General features: G+C 42.8%; 4 protein-coding genes across 7 annotated transcripts in view; 1 reads left to right on the top strand and 3 right to left on the bottom strand.

Annotated features, from left to right (window-relative positions):
• The window catches only part of PECAM1 (platelet and endothelial cell adhesion molecule 1), a 34415-nt gene extending 31029 nt beyond the window's left edge, over nt 1-3386 (bottom strand). Inside the window, exon 1 of the mRNA XM_085239867.1 lies at nt 3266-3386. The gene's annotated coding sequence lies outside the window, so the exon portion shown is untranslated. The remainder of the gene's footprint in view (nt 1-3265) is intronic.
• On the top strand, nt 1173-7361 carry MILR1 (mast cell immunoglobulin like receptor 1). 2 transcript variants are annotated; one of them, XM_010721520.4, is made up of 9 exons: nt 1173-1396; nt 2408-2452; nt 3285-3572; nt 3988-4272; nt 4791-4904; nt 5302-5391; nt 5897-5956; nt 6276-6332; nt 7197-7361. In XM_010721520.4, exons 1-9 carry the CDS (start codon nt 1279-1281, stop codon nt 7220-7222), a joined length of 1083 nt encoding a protein of 360 aa, XP_010719822.1. In that variant the 5' UTR covers nt 1173-1278; the 3' UTR covers nt 7223-7361. The 2 variants fall into 2 exon arrangements, with proteins under 2 accessions (XP_010719822.1, XP_010719823.1); XM_010721521.4 differs by lacking the exon at nt 1173-1396 and adding an exon at nt 2165-2317.
• On the bottom strand, nt 6207-12515 carry POLG2 (DNA polymerase gamma 2, accessory subunit). 2 transcript variants are annotated; one of them, XM_085239879.1, is made up of 9 exons: nt 11890-12515; nt 11352-11478; nt 11098-11203; nt 10552-10725; nt 9935-10075; nt 8859-8939; nt 8145-8245; nt 7107-7266; nt 6207-6224 (listed from the first exon to the last, which is right to left on the bottom strand). In XM_085239879.1, the coding sequence occupies exons 1-9, from the start codon at nt 12470-12472 to the stop codon at nt 6222-6224; spliced, it is 1476 nt and encodes a 491-aa protein (XP_085096005.1). In that variant the 5' UTR covers nt 12473-12515; the 3' UTR covers nt 6207-6221. The 2 variants fall into 2 exon arrangements, with proteins under 2 accessions (XP_085096005.1, XP_085096004.1); XM_085239878.1 differs by lacking the exon at nt 6207-6224 and having other exon boundaries at nt 7067-7266; nt 11890-12514.
• A 1582-nt stretch (nt 12516-14097) lies between these two features.
• DDX5 (DEAD-box helicase 5) lies at nt 14098-21616 on the bottom strand. 2 transcript variants are annotated; one of them, XM_085239874.1, is made up of 13 exons: nt 21464-21616; nt 19840-20005; nt 19604-19700; nt 19390-19523; nt 19199-19264; nt 18658-18799; nt 18409-18569; nt 18078-18250; nt 17782-17892; nt 17500-17561; nt 17359-17418; nt 15888-16112; nt 14098-15318 (listed from the first exon to the last, which is right to left on the bottom strand). In XM_085239874.1, exons 1-13 carry the CDS (start codon nt 21469-21471, stop codon nt 14936-14938), a joined length of 1788 nt encoding a protein of 595 aa, XP_085096000.1. In that variant the 5' UTR covers nt 21472-21616; the 3' UTR covers nt 14098-14935. The 2 variants fall into 2 exon arrangements, with proteins under 2 accessions (XP_085096000.1, XP_085095999.1); XM_085239873.1 differs by having other exon boundaries at nt 21440-21604.
• Between the last annotated feature and the right edge of the window lie 268 nt (nt 21617-21884).

Raw genomic sequence — 21884 nt, 5'->3', positions numbered from 1 at the left:
ACTCTTTATTATCAACATAACCTAATCATTTCCATTTAGAACTTCATCTGAAGTCTCCTTTTCTAACCAACACATCATTACTGCCCCTAGTGTTATCCCAGCAATTGCAGTCTGGCTTTTACACAAACCTCATCAGTAAGGCCCAGCTACTGTGTCCTGTCACAATGCTTCAAAGATCTTATGTAAAAAGTGACTGCATTTGCACCCTGCAAGGTGATTACAGGAGCTGAAAAGGAAACACGTATTTAAGGAGATGAAACAGGTAAGCACAGGGATCGGATAGTTAAATGGAAGTTCTTTCCCATCCTCCTACATGCACAGTTGCAATGATTGGCATATGCCAAAAGAAATATGTTTGCTCCCATTTCAAGTCCTAAACTCAAATTTTAAGAGAAAATAAAACAAAACTTGTGAGGACATAGATGCACTGAACTATGAGATAGATTCCAGATGCCCTGATGGTACTTGGTGAGGGGAGCAACCGAGCTCTCAGATGAAGGCTGTACATGGGACGCCCTGAAGACAACTAAACTTCTTTCTTTGAAAGGGCACGGACAGGTTGTCAGTAACAGACACACACCAAATGAAACTCCTCCTTTGGAAAAAAAGAGCAAAACCAAACCATTTGAGTCTGGGAAACACATCCCGAGTGCTGGGAGCTGTGCAAAGCAGCTGCCCACCGCCTCACCCACGCACCCACTGCCCCCAAGAGAGAAGTATGCAACACCACACTGCCTCCTGCACACCTCTCCTTCTCCACCACCCTCCTGTCTTAAGGGCTGTGCTGCTGTTCTGGGATGAAGAACAGCTTGCCGCAACAGGAAAATGCACAAATGCTCCCAGTTCCTCTCTCGACATCTGCATTTCTACACGTGCTTCCTGCCAGCTGCAAAATAAATACTTCTCTTGTGGTTAATTGTCATCATTTCCACATAAGAAATGCATGCAGGGATGAAGATTGACTTAAAGGAAATTAAATATTTTTAAGAAAAAGAAGAAGAAGGAAGTTGTGAGGAAATTTTTTATGTTGCAGCATACCAGGCTTGTTGCCTCCAGAGATGGGAGAGTTGATGAGAAATAAGACAAGATACACAATAGCACTTTAAGACATTAGCTGCATTTCTAGTTTCTTTTTCACATGGGCAGGGCCTGGAGCTCTTCCAAAGGCACCACCTATACATATACATGGGCAGCATGACTGTTAGGAACACAGAGAACAGCAGAGCAACTGAGACACTGCTCTGCTGAATGTAACCTGGAGATTTTAACAATTCAGGGATGCCTATGAGTTTGCAACTAATATTTCCTAATGTCCAGATTCTCAGTTCTGACCATTGGGTCTCAAGCCCAAAAGGATATCAACGAAAGAAGAATCAAAGGACAGACTCATGGAGAGGTAAAAGCAATGGCTTTTTCACCTATACTAATAGAACTGACCAAAACAAAACACTAGTTTATGCCATGGAACATTAGCTAAAGATTTACTGTGTCCAGAGGCAAAGGATGATGAATTGTGAAGACCTACTTGCTGAAAGTTTAAAGTAGCAGCTTTGTATTAGTGATTAGATGATCAAATTAGTCATCAATCTGTTGTGCAGTGATATCAACCTCAAGTTTGTGATGAGATCTGTACCTCTTAGTGTGAGATCTTACTTCCTCATAGCTTAATATTTTAAATTTGGTCAAAATGTTTTCTTAATGGGCTAGTTCTCCAGGAATATTTCTTATCATCTTAAAAGTCCCATGAACTAAGTACTATTTTTTGTCTTTTTTTTTTTTTTTTTTAATATGGGAGCACCGATAAAAAATAGAAACCACATCCTCCCTTAGTCTCAGTCATATGCTACCAGAAGATCTCTTGCATTCTCTCTAGCAAATGTGTGACTGTGAGATATGAATTGGTGATCTCATTCTTTTGTAAGAACAATACTAAAACAATTTATAATAATATATTCTTGTATACTACATGGAAGCACAGTTCTATTACACAGCTCTCAAACATGAAAAAGTTGATTACGTTAGTTACATCTAAGAACAACTCTACTTTAACATCCAGTTATATTCCAAACTGCTCTTCCTTTCCCTTTTCTTCTTTTTCTTCTGTGCACAACTCTAAGATGACCATCATAGTCTGAACATAAATCTTTATGCAAATATCAACAGCAAAGATCAGTGCTATTTCCATATTTAGGACTTCCTCAACTGCTAGAGCCACTCCTCTAAGATCCCTTAAGTGCAACTCCAACAGCTACCTCGTACCAGCTTCATTTTGGAAAAAAAAAAATGTTTTTTTTCACACTTTTGCTGTTTTCTTACTGTAAGCCAAGGACATTCTTCACACATATTACAAATATTTCTAAATAAGAAGCACCATTTCCTGTCCTAAAGTTTTCTCCTCTTCTTCCAGCTCAAACATCTCAGCAGATTCAGAATGCGACTGCAGACTGCAGAGGTAGGCTCTTTTTTTTTTTTTTCAGTTTTGGGACATGGGCTGAAATCAACAAAAAATGGGGAAGGTATTTGAAGTGACAAGAGCCTTCATGTAAGACTAAATCTTTTGCCTCAGCTGCATGAGATGCTTTGCATGCTTGTACATGAAGCTAACTTCATCTTTACTAATGTACACTTCTATGTACATTCAAAATTGCTTGAAGATATCAAGATGTCTTTCTCCCTCTAGAATAGTTGGAATTTATCTCAGACTGATTTATTACCAATTTATATGAAAAGACAAGGAAAGTTATTCTTAGATACACATTAATGTTATCTCATAAAAGCAAAACAATTTGATACAAAGCTCCAATTGCTTCTATTTAAAAGTCAAAGATAAAAGTTCAGACATCTTATGTGAGATTAAGTCTGCCTGTTTACGCATGGTCACAGACAAAATACTGTTGTCACTTTTAGGTGCACATGCTACCTCTTTACTAGCTTATAAAATTACTTTCTCCTACAATCAACACCCTGTAATATTTCTCTTTTATTCTTTAATTATTTTAGATGTTGCTGTAGTTCAAAAGTTTTTCTTTGGTTCATCTGTTGGCTTTGTGTGCATGTGCTCTCTTGTATATGAAGGCATGCATTTTCCATCAAGCGTTTGAAATTCCACACTGATAACGAAAAACGCAAAGTTGTGGCGCCTGTTATTGAAAGTAGGAAATGTAAGAAAAAAATAAACATCTATTTCAATAGAATTAAGCATAGCCTAAACGTCAGCATGCTTTGGAATAACCTGGGGGATTTGTGGAATGACAGGTGAACTCACACAAGTTTCTTCTTTCCAGAGATCCTCTCCAACCCCAGGCTCACACCTCTTCATGGTACTTTGGACGTAGTGATGAACCAGAATGTAAGCCTCTCTTGCCACTCAGACTCTGGATCTCCTCCTGTCAGATATACACTATTTAAACACAGTCAGAAGGTGTCTGCTTTAAATAGGACAGACTTGAATCCAGCTTTGTTTAACTTAACTATCAATTCTGCCAGCGATGTGGGTGAATACAAGTGCAAAGCTGAGAATGAAATCTCCAATGGTGAAAAATACAGCAGAAGTCTCAACTTCACACTTAAAGGTATGTCTTGCTGTATTAATTTTCAGCACATTTTATTTTACTGGATATAAGGAGGAAATCTTTCACAAGAAAGGTGGTGAAGCATTGGAAAAGGTTGCCCAGAGAATCCCCCATCATTGGAAATGTTAAAAGTCAGGTTGGACGGGGCTTTGGCAAACCTGATCCAGTAAAAATATCCCTCCTTGTTGATGCTGAACAACTGAAGCTGAACTGGAGCTGAACATAACTACTGTGAACTGCTATCATTCCCTCAGAAGTCAGCAGTGCTATTTTGGTATGCCCCACTGAATATTTCATCCTTTATAGGCATCTCTTTCTCTAATGTTGCTGCTTAATTCAGTCTTGCTTCGGAGTTTGTCCTGTAATCAGTGCTGAAATCTTTTCAGGTTCTTTTTGTTGCTGTTGTTTTTTACAGAGCCAGTTTCCAAACCAGTGCTGAGCTCACCCAATTCTCAAGCAAAGAAAGGTCAAAACGTGACCTTGTCTTGTCTCTCAGAGAAAGGCTCTCTCCCTATCACATACACATTCTTCAAAGACAAACAGAGCATCCAAGCTCCGGTGAAGATGCAGAACAGGGAAGCAGCAGTGATTTCTGTACTTATCAAATCCTCTAGTGACTTTGGAATGTATAAATGCAAAGCTGAAAATCGCCTTCGCAATAATACAAAATACAGCAACAGTTTCAATTTCACATTAGCAGGTATGCACGTATCACACAGTGTACTACTGCCAATAAACAACCAAGGACAGAATATACTATGAATGCAACTATTAACCAGAAACATTATTCCTGCAATGTAATGCTCAAAGTATAATTACTTCAATAGTAATTCTAAAAACTGAGTTACTTTTAAATTAATGCAAAAAGACAATAACATGCAACCTAGATAGTAATAGTAGAAGTGATTCTGAGGATGAGTGTAAAAGACTCACTTTTAGAAGAGATCCCTGGTCCACTCTGCTCTGCCTTGGAGCGATCCTAATTTCCCTTTTCTCTCTGATCTCTATGAAAGAGAGGGTCATTGACAGCAGCATCCTCCCCTCCTTCAGCTGTGGTGGTTGTGTGCAATTTGCAGTAGTTCTGCTAACCACAGCTAAACCAAAAGCTGAAAGAAATGCAAGGTTGTGATTTTAGCTGGCAGAAAATACTTCGAATACAAAATAACATTTCCTTACATAATCACTTTTTTTTTCTTTTCTTTTCTTTTTTTTTTTTAGAAGAGAGAAGCAATTCTCAACCCCTGATCATTTCCCTTGGATTGATCTTACTACTGTTAGCAATAGGACTTGCTCTGGCAATTCCATTTTTCATAATCCCTTCATATAAAGCAAGTGAGTTATTTGAACGTCTGTTTCATTTTCTGGAGGGACAGATTTATGTCTTCAGTATATTCTAGTGTGCAAACATGCTACAAGTTATGGTCTTGGCATTTTAGGAGGTTGTTAACTCTTCTTTTAAGCAGCCTGGTGTAAAAACATTCAGTGCCATTTCAATGGCAGACATAAAATGAGGGAAGCAAAGAAATGGCTAAACCAAGACAAATACTGAAAGGAAATGGGTGTTCTTTATTTCTAGTAAATAAAGTCCATTAAAAATGCCTCTGTTAAGGAAAGATGTTGTTTTCATGATCAATAAGTATTCAAAAATAATACGAAACTGCTAAACCACCTCTAAGATAAATTGATACATGCACATAGTTGGCTTTTGTTTTGTTTTGTTTTTTTGCAGAAAAATGTAAACGTCCTATGTCCTCAACTGGCCATACTTCAATAGAGAAAGTAGAAGAGTCAGAAGACCGCATCACATACGCAGAGATTGGCAAGTTCACGTCACTCTCCACGTAGCCACAAAACTTAAATATGCAGGAGTTTGTACAAAGTACAAGAATGCTCTTGTACCGTGCACAGCTAGTATGGACTAATTCCCTCGCACACTGCAGAAACAGCAGAAGGGAACACCTGCTAAGTGAGATATTAGTACTCCTACTGACCATGCCATGGCAGACACAACTCAGCATCCACCTATTGGGCACTGTCTGCCATGCAGCCAAACCCACAGGTAGTTAAATGTACTAAAGTTCCATATCAAAATCTACCACGAACGGAAATAAAATGGAGAACTGCATTTGGTAACCTATTGTGAGGATAGGAACAGAGGAAAAGAAAACTAGAGGAGAATAAGTAAACCTGAGGTGCAGTGGCCATTAATTAAGAACTAAAAACAGGCTACAAGCAAGCTGCAGCAAAACAAAACATAGCTCCTGCATTCTGTTCAAAGTTCAATCATTTGTAACTGAGTTAACCACTGTTCATCTTTAATCCAGAGCCAGTTCAACCAGAAGAAGAATACGTCAACCTCTCTGTTATAAGAAGAGATGAACAAGGTGAAAACCTTATTTTGTAGCAGCGGAATATCTGATGTGCACCAATGTGTTCGGGGTGGAGGGGAAGATTAGGGTTGGAACAGCAGAGAGTAGAGGTGACCAGTAGCAGTTACATTCTGAAACTGCTAACTTACCATGGGAAATATATGAATATAACTTTATCTAAGCTAGAGGGGGAAAGATTCCACAGCTTAATTTTGGAACCATGCAGGAGATGTTACTAGCAACCAAGTTGCTGATGGTTATTAATTCTTCTGCTGTGTCTTTACTAAAAAAAAACAAAAAACAAAAACCATGAATTATTTTACTCTTTTCACAGAGAACAGATCGTGTGCTACAATCTATTCAAAGGTCCTCATCAGAGATGGAGCACAAGGTAACATGGCCTGTGTGATTAACTCTATTACATATCTATAAAGAATCTTTCAGTTCTCACATATTTGTAAGTACCACCACATCTGCTCAGAGATGATGTTTAGATACTGACTGCCTAGCCTAAATTTACTTAACAGATCACATAGTTAGTTGTCTACTACTAAGAAGAATCCTTAAGTAATACTATGGTTATAATACAAAATGTCTAACAGGTAGATTGCAATTACAAAGGAACAAATAGCAATCCTGTTAAATAAACAACAATTTCTTGTCCTTTTTTATTTTTAATCAAAAGTACAGTGGAGTCACTGTCAGGATAAGAGCAAATCTCCTGTGCATTTAAACATTATTCCTGAAATAAAAACTGATTGTATAAGAGCATAAATTAATCAAAAAGTCTTTAGTCATTACAAGAAGTTATTTCAACTTCGTTGTCCTCCAAGGCACATGCTAGAAGTTCCATATCTGACTTTTCTATCTGCTGTTACCCAGTGGTAACCACAGCAGTTTCTCAGTTCTCAGACTGAAGTAAAACCAAAGAAAGAGAGTAAAATTGAAGACAAGAAAGACAATATGGTTAGCCCTGCTGCAGAGGGACAAGTCTGTCTCTCTTCTTTTCCAGGTAACCTGGGAGACATAGATTTGACAGAAAAGGGATACATTATTAAGTTTTAGCAGAACTCTTTGCAAAATGGCTAAATCTGTGACCATTGAAATCATTTCAGGCACAGACACTTACAAAAGTCACTTTTATTAGATATATTTAAGTTCATACATTTTTAGCCGATGCTATATACTTAGTTAAAAAGTCTTTCAACCTAGAAATGTGCATCATTTCCTTCATGGTAGTGTCTCTGCTTCTCAGCTGGACCACTCCATTCTCCAGAGTAGAATCACTTATCAAAACCATGAAGAGAACACTCATCTCATCATACCTGCAAAGAAAAGATCACATCCATTACTGCTTTTGATGTATGAAATTTCAGATAAGTTATGTATCATAACCTGAATGAATTTATTTTGGCTACAATGCACAGTGCCAAGACACTCATTTTCTTACATTCCTTGCTCTCCTGACTGCATTTCTTTAAGTTATTATATTACTTTAGTGCATTAATTGTTATTTAATGACCTATTATAAGAGTATTTTTATACAAGTGATTATTCTGTTATTTAATAGCCAGACTTTGAAGACTACTGTACATGAACCAATCATTATATCTGTTTTTCATGCACATTTTCTCTGTGGAAAAGAACTTATTCATCAATATGCTCATGACTGATGAATATGAGCTCAAAATGTACTGCTGATACACAAATCATGTAGGAAGAGTTCAAGTGGAATACTGGTTTTTATTTGCTTAAATAATTCCTGCACATACATCATTCAGACTCAAAGAACTTTTAAGTTCAGAACTAGGCAAAGTGTGCCAGCTGAAGCAGTACTTAAGAATAGAATACAGAACTGGTCCAGATGCAAAAAAAGAGGAAGACAGGACAGTTTTGCAAGTTTATGACTCATCTTAAGAAATTTACTTTCATAGGAGAGTTTCTAAAAAAGATCTCACGATTCAAACAACAACCCTGGAAACAGTGTGAAAGGCTAATGTTTCATTCAATTCTTAAAATGAACAGGCATTGCTCCTTCTAATAAAAATCAATAGAATCTGAGTTTATAGTCAGACCACATGCCTTTATTCATGTGGTTACTGCACTCAATAACTTCTTACTGAAAAAAGCACATTTTTGCTAATTCACAGAAAATCACCCTTCACCTTTGAACATTAACTTACTAAAAGATGTTTCTCCTTACTTTGTGTAAAGCTGCTCCAGAGATACCTGTGTGGTTTCAAGATAACCTGGCCATACAGCAATTCTATTTTCTGATAGTTCATTGAACAATCCTTGACAAACCTGTATTTATTTAAGAAAAAAAGTAAAAAGAACAATTTTGAGAATCTAGAAACAAATCGAACTCTGTTACTTGCAATATTAGCGTTCCTAGTTGGTGTTAATTTACTGGCCGAAATGATCTCAGAGTGGAAAGCTGTTTAGCAATTAAATCTCAACTATTATTTAAAAAACACATCAGCTTAAGTTTCTTCCCTTCTGAGGTGACTGGCTTACTGACTGACTTCAGTTAAAAAAAAAAAAAAAAAAAAAAAAAACCTTGAAGTCCGAAGATGAAATCCATAAGTTAGGATAACTATGAAAGATTAAGAACCTGAAAGGGATTTTGTTGTTTATTCTATTTTTTTTTTTTTTTTCATGAAACAAATTCAAACTTACTAACAGTACTAAAGTAGTGTGCTAAAGCAAAGATGGCATCTGCTTCCTCACTGTACTTCTTCAGCCATGACTCACAAGCTCACTGTGGAGGAAGCATTATGGAATATGTGCAAACATGAATCTCAGAATTGAAATAGCAGCATGACTTTCACCAACATAGGCAGTGCCTGACTTTCAGTTGAAAGTCACATGGGAAGTTAACACAATATATGAGAACAAACCTGTTCTCACAACATACCTGCCGCAGCTCTGTTGTTGGGCCCTTCCCTACATCCAAAGCCACTTTGATAGGTGTTAAACAAGGATGAAGTTTAAGTACCTAATAATTTCACAAAAAGCAAGAGATTACTGAATACGGTTAGTATGAACACTGAAACAGAACTACAGAATGTTATACAGTCATTTGAAGATTTGTCACTGAAATGAAGCAGCTTTGATCCTAAAGGTTCTAAACACACTGAATTTTTCTTACAGCTCAAAATCCTGAACTAGAAAAAAGCAAGCCATATTTCAGATACTTAATACATATGCCAGCTAGGTAATCACAATGTAAGTTACCATTCTGTCTGAGTCCCAGAGGAGGAGAGATGAAGATTTGCTAGCAGAGCTTTAGTAGGACTAAAGAGGTCAAAGAGACACTAGACAGTTACTATCCAGCTATCCAGCCTACTGCTTATTCTTAAAGACAAACACCTGTTTGCTTAGCAAGCATTGTGTGAATGCTAGCACTGTAACTCCAGAAAACATCAGTAAAAGTAGGATTAATGATGGTCATCGAGGGAAAATGCCTCACTGCTACCCGTAACCCAGCCTTTCTGCTCTTGGAACCCCCCAAACTCTGCTTGAAGAGACAATTTCCCCCAGCATTTTCTCTCCCTCTCAAAACAAGTATGTTCCAATTCCTCCCAACAGCACCACTTACATGGCAAAAGCTTACTAATCACTGGAGAGAAGGTATGAGAGGAAAAGTGATCTCTGAATGAGAGAAAATTGTTTATGTGGGTAAAAAGGACTACAGAAGTAGTCCCACAGGCCCAGTCTACTGCTAGTACTGAAAACTGTTCTGCCTGCATCCCTTGGGGAAGGGAACAGGGGACAGAGACATGGAAGAAAGAGATGATTGAATTTATCACCTTCTCTATGGATTATTAGGTTTGCACTCAACACAATGCTCTCAGACAACAAAAGCACTTTGCTGCTTGCTTTCACAAGCACATTGATCTCTGTTGACCTGGGAAGTGATTTTTGGCATTCAGGCCCAGCACTTAAGCACATCCCTTCCCTCCATCATCCATTCTCCCTTTCACTAGTTACCTTTCTCTGTGAATTTTTCTTTGTTGTCAGAGGATTCTCAGCCAGCTGGAGAGAATCAAAGAGATAAGCTAATGCTCCTTGGTCCAGATTTCCACTCACAGACAGAACATGAGGAAGAACATTCTTCCTTCCATCCCGGCCCTGGTGAGGAAAAAAATAAATTACAAAAGCCACCAACCAACCATGATGGGGTGGATACCTGAAAGACTGCTGCAGAAGGGATTTTATTTATTTTAAATGTATAAGGAGGCACTGAGCTCAAGCACCCTTCTTATATTCAGACCCATCTTACAATCAGCTGCATTTTAAAATTACTGGCAACCTTAACATGTAACAGTGACTCAATTAGTTTGTAACAAAGAGAAGAACAATATAGCTCACTGCTATCTTCAAAGAATTAACTCCATGCATAAACAACATAGCATCACTATTTTATCTCCTTTTGAAAATAACATCTGCCAATGAAGGTCTGATAGCAGCGTATCAATTATTCTGGTTTTACCAGAAAAGAAAAAGAAAGTCACACAACAAACAATTGGATCAGCAAATCATAGAATCATAAACGTTTCTCTCATCTTTATCATAAAAGATTCTCCATGCAGTAAGGTAATGCTTACCAGCAATTTCGATCCATCCCCTGGATACATCTGTAGCAGTTCAGTGTCACCAAGGTTTTTCAATGTTTCTATTGTTTCCTTCCCCCAAGGAAAGTCATAATGCAAATTAAATCCCCGCCTTCCTTCTTCATCCTGAAAGTCACTGCTGCTGAAGTTGGATGGGCCCACCGCAAACTGAAAATCAAAGATATAAGAGGTATTCCACTATTGTGAATGCTAAATTAACTACAAAAACCACATCTCTGATGTCAAACAGAAGCTTATGGTTCACAGCAATCTTTTTTTTCTTTTTTCATAAATTGAAACCCAAATCACTTCAATTGTTTCACAATACTTTTATCTCTAAACCTTTGCCTTTCTACAAGCGTATCACAAACCACTTCATGGCTTTGTCATGATCTTAAGTAATTTTTCAGTTTCTTGCAAGGAATGTGTGTATTTCAGTTACAAGAATTGGCAACGTATCAAAAAATCTATCAGGGTGCCTATTTCTCTGTGAAAAAACAAAGGAGTGGGTCAGGATTGCCCATATTACACCACTGTTACCTTTCTCCACCATTGCAGTCTCTGACGTAACCAATAATCGAGCCACTGTCCTGCAGTTCTGGGAGAGCTAAACCATGTAAGTAACGATGTAGTCCTTTCGCCTATTCTTTAAACAATAGCAAGGTCAGCAAGTTAACTCCTTCAAAAACAACAGGAAAGAAGCAAGAAATGGTTTTCAAGAGTAATCCAAGTTGAAACAACTATGCATACGTGTTTAGGTATGAAAGGGGATTTATCACTCTTTATTAGTCTACCTTCTAAGTTTTTCGTTGTGATGTTCACTTTCGGGAATGGAGTGAAAACATACTCCAACTTCAGCAAGGCCACAGGGCAGTCTCTTGTTCACAAATTCTAAGCAGCTAACATACTGTGCTAAAGCACCTGCCAGAAGACAGACAAGTAATTGCAGCAGCCACAAGGTATTTTATAGTAGAAACGAATACAGTGCATTATTTTATCCACAAGAGTAAACGAAGGCAGTAACAATGATTTAAGACCCCATTGCTACATACTGCTTATTCTTATAGCATCAAGCTATATTTTGCGTTCTGTAGACATGAGCTCAGCAGCTCACAGCCCGTACCTGCAGGTACTGTGATTTCAGCAGCCTACGCCCTCACCGCAGGGCAAAGTATAAAGCGCACACTGCTGCTCAGCTTCCCGAGTACAGATGGCAGCAATGAGACCCTCCCAGCGCGCTGCCACAACCGGAGAACGAGTTCCCCTGAAGGCAGCTGCGAACGGCCTGGGCTGCCCGAGCCTTGCGGAGCGCCGCCGTGCCGCTGTTCGTACCGGGCAGGAGGCTCTCACGAAGCGCTCCCACGCTGCCCGGCACTTCTTGCAGAGCCGCACCGTGCAGCGGGGAATCCACCGCCAACACCTGCTCCCGGCGGGCCAGCACCGCGTCCCACCACTGCGCCGCCAGGTTGCCCCGCAGCGACACGCCCAGCGGCCCGAAGCGGAGCTGCGCGCTCCGGACCCGAAGCTCCGGGTCGCCCCGCAAGAAGTGCCGCCTCCGGCACACCTCCAGCAGCAGCTCCTCCTGCCCGCTCGCCGCCTCGCCGCCGGCCGCCGTGTAGGGCCGTGCCAGAGGCCCAGCCTCCGGCTCCCGAGCGGCGAGCGGCCGCCGCCTGAGGCGAGCCGGGCTGCACAGACGGCGCCCTTGGCGGCAGCCCAGCGCCATCTTGCCCACCGCCCTCACGGCTGAGGAAGGGGGCGCCGCGAGCACCGCGCACGCGCCACCTGCCGCGCGCGCAGGAAGTGGGGCCGGCGCGCGGCCCTGCACGAGGCCGAGGGGACATAGCGGGTGCGCATGCGCGCTGCCTCGCGGCCTTCGCCCGCTCCGGCTGTGCGGGGCCCCGCCCTGCGGCTGCATTCCGCCTTCACAAAATCACAGAATGGCCTGGGTTGGAAGGCACCTCAAGGATCACGAATTTCCAACCCCCCTGCCACAGGCAGAGCCACCAACCTCCCCATTTAATACCTGCCCAGGGCCCCATCCAAGCTGGCCTTGAACACCTCCAGGGATACAGGGGGCACCCACAGCTCTCGGGGCAGCTGTTCCAGCACCTCACCGCTCTCATAGTAAAGAACTCCTCTCGCTGCCCCTCACCCAAGGGAGGCTATGGTGAGATAGGGGAGCCCTGCGCTCGGCAGTCGTGCCCAGAGTTCCCCGGAGCAAAGGCTTTGTAAAGGAAAAAAGCGTAACGCTTAACGCAGATCTCAGAATGGCTGCACCGCGCTCCGCGTGCTGCGCAGCAATACACGGCTTCCCGCTGAGGGTTAACGCTGCACAGGAAATCAACGTTCCGCAGGACGGCAGCTCCCGTAGAGCAGTCAGCAGCCCGGCCGCGCCGCAGCAGTGGAAAATTCCACACGCGCTTCATCACAGCTTTGTACCGCTGCCAGAGGGCGGAGCCGAACGAGGAGATACCGCTGCGAGGCGGCGGCAGCGAAGGGCGCGCGGATGTTATGGCTCAGCGAGGCGGGGCGGCAGCAGCGCGAGTTGAAGCGCAGCCGGGCCCACGGGGCTGAGCGGAGACGAGCGTTAGTAGGGCAGTGGGGCAGAGGAGAAAAAATACCGTTTAGAGCCTGCTAGCCTGAGCAAGGGTGGTTTCACTCATTGCAAAGCCCTAAGTCCGTTTCTATTACTGAGAACTACGAAAGCTTTAAGTGCAAACACTGAGGGCACTGTGCCTTTAATAGGAAAAATAAACCCCCTCAGACATGCAGGCTTAGTAACTCACACCCAGAAGGAAAATAGAAGTTATGAAAGGAGGGGGCTGCATTATTTCACTTCTATCAGAGTACAGACAGGTGCACAAGGAATCTCCATCCTTAAAAATCTGTACTCAGGGTCAGTACACCTCAGGATTACATTACACCGTGCCTATGAGCCAGCTGGCTTCGTATTAGCAAAGGTTTGGTGCTACTCCCTGTCAAAAAGGTGGGGGGGGAAGAAAATTTACAGCGCAGTTCAGAGTACTACAAAGTGACAGAATTTCACAGGAAAAAAATATATAATTATTAAGAAAATAATGGATTACAGTGTAGTTAAAAATAGTACAAGTTGAGGCTCAGGGGGAACAAATTACAACAGCAAAGCAAGCTGAGGAAAATGGAACTAAAGTCCAAGAGGCTTAAAATTAGTGACTCAGATTCAAAATAACCTGGACAAAATCTTAGCTGGATTCTTAAATCAGTATAGTTAAGCATTTTTGCATTTAAAAACTGGTTAAGAGCGGGAACTGAAGACTAGCGTTGAATTTTAAGCTACTGTTCTTGAAAGCATTTAGTAACAACCCCAGAATCAAGTCTTTTTGCTTGGCACCAGCTATGCTCCCACTCAAGGAAGTGCTTCAGAACATTCCTTTGCTGAGCACAGAGGTGTTAGCTGTGTGTAGTGAATGTACAAACATTGAAAAAAATCCGTACATGCATTTACAGAACAGCCCACTTCCCTCCTCCCACTTCCGCAAAGAAATCACTGCTCAATACCAGTTTAAGTATAATTTGAAGTTTTAATACTAAAGATCTTCCCATTTCTCTGAAGCTCATAGTAAGCCTGCATGCTAACTCACAAGGCCTGACAGCTGTAGACACATTACACTCAAGCCTAGTCTGCACATATGCAACAGTTATGGTGCTGCAAAAAAGCTTCCTACACTTGTAGCAGAAGCTCATTAGCAACACCACTTCAGCAGAGCTTTGGTTAGCAAGATTTTCAGCTATACCATTACTCCAATGAAACTTTACCAAAATTAAAAAAAAAAACAAAAAAACAACAAACTGGCCCTATGCTAACCAGACAAGGAAGAAGACCATTTCCAACTGCTATTTAGAAGCCAGCTTTTGTTTTCTTCCCCACCAAATAGAGCCTGCCATGCTAAGCAATCTAGCCCAATCAAGGCAAGGCTGTTTTTTCTATATAAGCTTAAATGTTTAATCAGACACAGTTGAGAAACCTTTCTAGAATATAAAAACATTTGACATTCCATTAGTGTAAAGTTGTGCACATGTTGAGAAAATTGCCATCTGAAAGAAAATTCGGTCTTCAAATATCTTTATTGGAAGGCCATGCACTGCCTTCTGTTACTGTATTTCAAATCACTGTACATTTACTTTGAAAACACTGTCTGCATTTTCTAGTACAAAAAACTAAAAATTGTTTCAGGAATGTAGAGAAATATTCAACTTAAATAGCGAAAAAGTGCACCATAATTACTGCTGCACTGCAGTCATTTCTGCGTTTCCCATTTCTTAAATAACTATCCTGTTCTGAGATAACACACAATATAAAGAGCAATTATGAAAAACTGAGACATTTAAATACACTAAGTTATTGAGAATAACTCGCTGGCATTGGGTAACCTATCATAGGAGCAGCACCAGTGGCAGGATATGCATACTGCTGTTGGTTCATGCCATTGTGCATATTTGCAATGTTACTTCCATACTGCTGATCATAGCCATTCTGGTAAGCTCCTGCAGGGTTACCAGCCCTGAAGCCAGCTTGCATGCCTGCAGCTGCAAAGCCATTTCCAAAAGGAGTTCCATTACTGAAACTCTGGGTACTGTAGGCCCCATTTTGAGCTTTGGCTCCAAAGTCTCTCTTTCCTAGTGCACCGTAAGTTCTCTCAAAGTTCTCCCTCTCTCTAAAGCTACTAAATCCACCCCTTTTGCCCGCAGAGTATCTGTCACGTCGGTCACCTCGGGAACGACCTATTAAAGAGACAAGACAGTTAGATATAGTTAGATATAAGAGTAATAAAAACTGCATTTTATACACCACCTGGCAAGTTTAACTAGTGAACATTCTTTTCCTTTGTGCCCCAGCAAGTCGAATCTACTGAAGGGCTTTCCAGTTTCTAACTGGACTCAATGGGCGCACAGAATTACACGAAGGCAGGCTGGACTCCTTTCTCTAAACAAACGCTCTCCCTTGTAATATGAGCAGTGGCATGAAGGAAAATTGCTTTGGTCTCACCAATAGGACAGTTACATCCAATCTCTCTTAACTGTTAAGAGGAAGCCAAACAGCTGAGCCCTGTGAAGTCTTTTAATACAGAACAAAGGAGCCTGAAGCCCATCCGTGGCAATCAGCAACTACAGCTCACAACAAGATGCTCTACAGCACAACAGGTTTTGCTCAGTCTTAACACCTAGTCTTAACATCTTTTGAGGTCACCATAACCGGCAAATAAGCTACCATTCATATCCATTTTTGAGAGGCTAGAGATTTCCAGTTTGTTCTGAGAGCAAAGCTATGCACTGTTAACAGTAGCACTTACCTGAACCTCTGTCTTCGATCAACTGAAGCAATTTAGGGTTGATGGCTTGATTAGCCTCCCGAAGCACAGAGATGAGGTCATTTACTTGCTTAATATTGTTAGGAGTAAAGAATGTATATGCTGTGCCTGTTTTGGTACTGCGGGCAGTTCGTCCAATTCGGTGGATATAGTCCTCTGAGGAGTTAGGGTAGTCATAATTGATGACAAATTTCACATCTTCCACATCTGTAAAGTGTTGCAGTGTGGCAAAAAGCGAGGTACAAAGTTTTGCACACCACAACAGCCAAATCGAAGATAAACGTTAGACAATAGTACTTTCAATGAAATAATGGCTGCAAAGAACAGTGTTAGAATTATCCATTTCTGCATGAATATTGTGGAAGAGGAAGATATGCACACTCCATCTGTTCCCGTCTTATCACCCACCCTGTGATCCAAAACCTTACCATAAAGGAGTATGCATTTGCTTGTCAATCACAACTCAAGAGTCCCCTTTACAAATCATCAAGTGACATCTGAATGCTTCTTGCAGTAGGGCCACTAAAGCTCACAGCAGCCTCTTCATGTGCTCATTTGAGGACCTTAGAGTAAAAACATACAAGGTCCTTCACATACACACTCATTAGAAGCTCAAAAAAAAGGGCCACACTGCTCGTCTTGCCAAGACCTTTGAACTGCAGCTGCAAGAAAAACATACCTGTCCCCCAAAAGTCACCAAGTTGTTTTTATGCACTGTCTCGTCTAGGCAAGCACTTCCAAGAAGCCAGCGTTCACTTGAGAATGTGTCTCTCTCTGGCAGGTCTCGACATGACGACTACATATAGGTGGAGGAACTTCGACTTTCAAAGGCATTTAGAAAAGCCAATGCTTTCCTGCCCCACTTGCTAAAGTGAGAGGTGGACTTTTTCTCAGATTTCATGTGCCAGTACTCACCAATTTGTACAAGGCTTAGTACATTTTAAAGCTGCTCTCTCCATTTCATGGTTGGAAAAAAAATTTCACTGAACATTGAAGTTTGTAATTATTTTCCTCAGCATTTCAAACTCACCGAAATTCAAAGACCCACAGATCACAGCAGACAGTATGCACAAAACTAACAGTACTGCACCATGGCAAATCATGCAAAGCATGGAGAGAAGAGAAATACCAGGGCAAAGTGAACTGTGAATGAGGCTGCTTATTTCATGAGAGAACAGTTTATGGGGGAGTAGTTTAAAGGATGATCTTTGCCTTTTGAAGATTACTGGCACACAATGCTCTCAGTTTTCACCTCTCTATTTGACTGGAAGCAGCCAGCCGATCACTTCCACTAGTCCTCCATCCCCCTCGAGTCCTCCGATTGTCATGCCTAGGCCTTGCCACAAAGACTGCACCTTTATGTGAAGAAAACTTAGAAAAATGCAGAGGTTAAAGAAAGCAATAGACTTTCTTTAAATAACTTTGGGCAACTGGCATTACGAGTTGTACTAACCTAGACCTCTGGATGCAACATCTGTAGCAATCAGGATTGGTGCTTTTCCATGTTTGAATTCTGTAACACAAGCAACTCTCATCAGTCTCTTCATGTGCCAAATACCAGATAGTTTGCTTACCAAACTGCTGCAATACTCACCATTTAGAACCCAGTCGCGCTCCTGCTGGCTTTTATCACCATGAATACCCATTGCTGGCCACCTGAAAATACAGGAATTAATCATTTGACCTCAAATAATTGAGTATTTTCATTATTATGACAGCTATTGGTAAATTCTAAACAGCTTCTGGATTTAGCTTTTCAGCCGACACCTTGTCAGACAGCTGGGACTCTGATCACAGGTGGTCATTATTGAGAATCAAGAGCACCTTTGGTCTATTGAAGTGGTTCACTTAAGTTCATGATACTATTTAGACTTACCCATCTCTCCTCATTTTCCTGGTAAGATCATCACACCGTCTTTTGGTTTCTACAAAAACAATTGTCTTATTTTCCTTCTCACTCATGATTTCTTCCATCAAACGAATAAGCCTGTCATGAAGAGAAAACAAAGCATTCATTACTTGCACTGTGCAATTTTTTTTTTCTCCTTTCAACATTGAGGGCTTTTAACAGTATTAGATTAGCATCTAATACCCATTAAATTCATCTTCGTTGATATAGAAGTTAAAAATCAACCATGAGAAACATGTTTACCCCTCCCACTAACTACTCACTTGTCGTCCTTCTCTACATCATGACACACATCAACAATCTGAAGGATGTTGTGATTTGCACTCAGTTCTAATGCACCAATGTTGATGTGTACATATTCTTTTAAAAAGTCTTCAGCCAGCTGCCTAACTTCCTTCGGCCATGTGGCACTCCACATCAGAGTCTGCCTGTCAGGCTAGAGGAAGAGATTTTATCAGTACAGAATTAACGTACGATTAAGCAAGCAAACACAAAAGTCCACCCAGCAAAGTCCGAGTTAACTGCGCTATCCTTGTTTTAACGAACACTGGCATTTCTGTAATAGCATTAAGTGCAGCTACCATTTATACTCACTCTTATCTGATCCACAATTTTTCTGATTTGAGGTTCAAATCCCATGTCAAGCATCCTGTCAGCTTCATCAAGGACAAGGTAAGTGCACCTCCTGAGATTGGTCTTTCCAGCTTCTAAGAAGTCTATAAGTCTTCCAGGTGTTGCAATGCAAATTTCCACACCTAAAAAAATTTAAAAGAAAATCAATCAGTAAGTCACATAAGTAGTTTTCACGTTGCCTTACAAAGATGCATCCAAATGTATCCTTACCTCTTTCTAAATCACGAATTTGTGGTCCCTTTGGAGCACCTCCATAAATACATGTAGACTTCAAGCGACATGCTCTGCTATATTCAGCAGCTACCTGCTGCACTTGCTGAGCCAGTTCACGAGTTGGTGCCAGCACAAGACACTAGAGGTAGGATGTCCAGCTTTTAGTTCCATACATGAAGTTTCTAGTCTTACATTTTAAATCACAAAGTCATTATACACTACTTCAATGTCAGACTGACTGCAGTAGAATTGAGTATCTCAAACCAAGTGAACGAAGTTCAGTAACATCTCAATTACTAAATACTAGCTAGTGATGTGTGATAAGGTACTCAAAATTCACTCTAGCTTCTAGTGGATAGCAAGTTCCAAAATGGGAGATAAGCTCTGATATAATTCTATAAGGTTTTACAGAACAGAGCTGATGGATTGTTTCTCGGAAACTACAAAAACAAAAACAAAAACCACAACACCATGAAGTCACTTTAAAGGTTTCCATGATTAAGAGCTATGCTATCCTCTTTCACTTAGGAATACTTACAATAGGTCCATCTCCTCTTTCCAGGAATGGCTGATGATTTATATGCACAATAGCAGGCAACAAGTACTGTTCAGAAGAAAAAAAAAAAAGTCACATTATAGTTTCTTCCCAGAAGTGCTCAGCCTGCCTTACATTAGGCTGTACTTCACTGCTGAAACCCAGCAATATTCCACATAATAATCACAACTTACAGACAGTGTTTTCCCTGATCCAGTCTGTGCAACTCCAACCATGTCCAATCCACTCAAGGCAACAGGCCATCCTTGTGCCTGAATTGCAGTAGGCTCGGTGAAGTTCTGCCTCTGAATCACTTCCATAACATTTGCTTGAAAAGAAAATTAGAACTTAACTCACATGTTGTTAATCAAAACAGAAAAAAATAAACAATATGTACCCACCACTTACCAGGAAAGTTAGCTTCATAGAAGTTTATTATTGGTTTTGGACAGTTATGGCCCCTAACTGTGACTTCTTTGCTTGACCTGTACTGCTCAACCTCTTGCTGCAAAAGAAAGATCTCATTACTGGAAACAGTTTTGGCACAGAAGTTACTTAAGTTACTCCATCCCTGCACACTGGGTCCCATGACCCTAAGCATGTTTGTGCTTGTTTACTTTTGAATGAGTTGGATGAGTACATACCGCAGTACGTCTAACTACATCAGGATGTTCTTGATAGAAGTTCTTTTCAAATTTGGGCAGTTCATCTAAATTCCATTTCTTTTTGGTAAGCTTTTCCCCAGGGTTTCCAAATTTTTTCCCAGAAAGTGGACCAGCTCTACTTCCTCCAAAACGAGGGGCTCCAAACCTAAAGAAGAATATATTACAATTTAGGATCCAAGAGAAAATTTGTTCTCTTCCTGTTACATAACCGCTATCTTTGTGGTATGCCCTGCAACTTCACGATTCAGAATTAAACCCCACCTACGAGACACTAAACTTTCAAAGCATACTGAAGTCACAGATGCAACAATCCACCTATCCTCACATTCAGAAGGTGAAGTAACACATTACCTTGCAGTTTCCATAAAACGGAATAGCCTATCGACAAGTTACAACATGGGTAATGTAACAGCACGAACAAATCTGTATCACTCCACGATCAAAATGGTTTCCTACCCAACTGACACTCCCATTTTGTCAGCCTACAAAAAGCAGGCAGGAGCTGTTACAAAACCTCGAGACAACTTCCCTGTAAATGTTTTTACCACGTATCCCAAAAGACAAACTTCTCTCAGTAAGCGTGCTTTGCGAGGATACGCGTTTTCTGTTAATGTTTTATTAACCTTTACGCCCCTCTGTTCTGAAAAGCGGCAGGGCGCAGCCTATCCTATATCCTATCCTATCCCAGCAGCCCTAAAGCGCAGCTCGACGCAGCTCAGCGCCCGCACCGAGTGCCGTTAAGCCGGAGCCCAACGCAGGGCTTCTCCCCGCCCCCTCCCGCCTGCTGCCCGGCACCGGGTGCGCGGGGAGCGATCCTTCACCACCACACAGCGCTCCCAGAGGGGACCGAGCCGAGCGGCCGCTGCTTCCTGCCAGCGCTGTTTCCTTTGTCTCTCATTTCTGTCTACGCCACATTTTCCAGCCGCTGCCATTTTAGAGTCTAAGCTGGGCGGGGGGGGAGGGAGGGGGAAGGAGGAGGAACAAAGGCAGCAGCAGCCGGCATTTTGATTTCCCCTCAGTCACCGCATGGCGGGGCCGGCCATTAACATCCGCTGACACAACACAAAGCGGGAGCCGGCCGGCTCCTGCCAGCAACAGCTCGAGCCGCCGCGCGCCGGGAGGGGAGGCGAGGAGGAAGAGGGAACCGCCCTACCGAGAGCTGCTCGACGCTCCGCCATCGCCAAACGCCCGGCCAACCCACTGACCCACAAACCTCGTCCCGCCCGCCACCCCCCGAGGCGGGGATGTCGGGGAGCTCCCCGCGGACCGCCCGCGGCCGCGCGTTCCCTCGGAGCTCCTCCGCAAACCCCCGGCGACTGCTCCCCGTTCCCCCCCGAGCCGCGCCGCGACCCGCGATCTGCGGCCACCCACGCATCGCGGCCGCCCCCACGCGGCTCAGATCCCTCTGCAGCCCTTCGCGAAGCTCCGCAGACTCCGAGAGGGGAGACGGGCTCCCAGGCCCAGCCCACGGCCCAGCCGCCATTTTGAACAGCTTTTAAGGCAGCACGCGGAGCGCCGCAGTCGGTCTGAGAGTCCGGACGCTGGCGGCGACTGGCGCCAGCCGGGCCCCCGGACTCACCCTCTATCCCTGTCGCTGGAATACCCGGGCATGGCGATGGTGGCGGTGGGCGAGACGGTCCCGATCGCTAAAGAAGGTGACGAAGGGTACGACGCGATCCGGCGCCGTCGGTGGGGGCCACTGAATGTAGAGCGCCTCACCGCCCCGGCACCGGTTATATAGCGCGCCGCGCGGACTGCTGGGAGCCGGCCGATGACGCAGGCGCAGAGCCCTCCCCTCCTCTTATGCAAGCGGCCCGAGCTGCCCGGAATCCCCGCCCCCTCCCGCGTGGGCGGGCCCGGCTCGGCCGACTGACCGGCTTCTGAGCCGAGGCCGGAAGTCCCCTTCCCCCTCGGGGCGTGGCCTTCGCCGCCGTCACCACCCGTCCTCTCCTCCCCTCGCCCCGCACGGCCGTGCGCGAGCGGGTGCGCCTGCGCAGAGCGGTTGGCAGGCGGCGGGTCGCGGC

This window comes from Meleagris gallopavo, chromosome 20 (assembly GCF_905368555.1).
Source record: "Meleagris gallopavo chromosome 20, MGAL_WU_HG_1.1, whole genome shotgun sequence".
Classification (NCBI taxonomy): Eukaryota; Metazoa; Chordata; class Aves; order Galliformes; family Phasianidae; genus Meleagris; species Meleagris gallopavo.
Note: the sequence above shows the minus strand (reverse complement) of the source record. Positions and strands in the feature narration are given on the sequence as shown.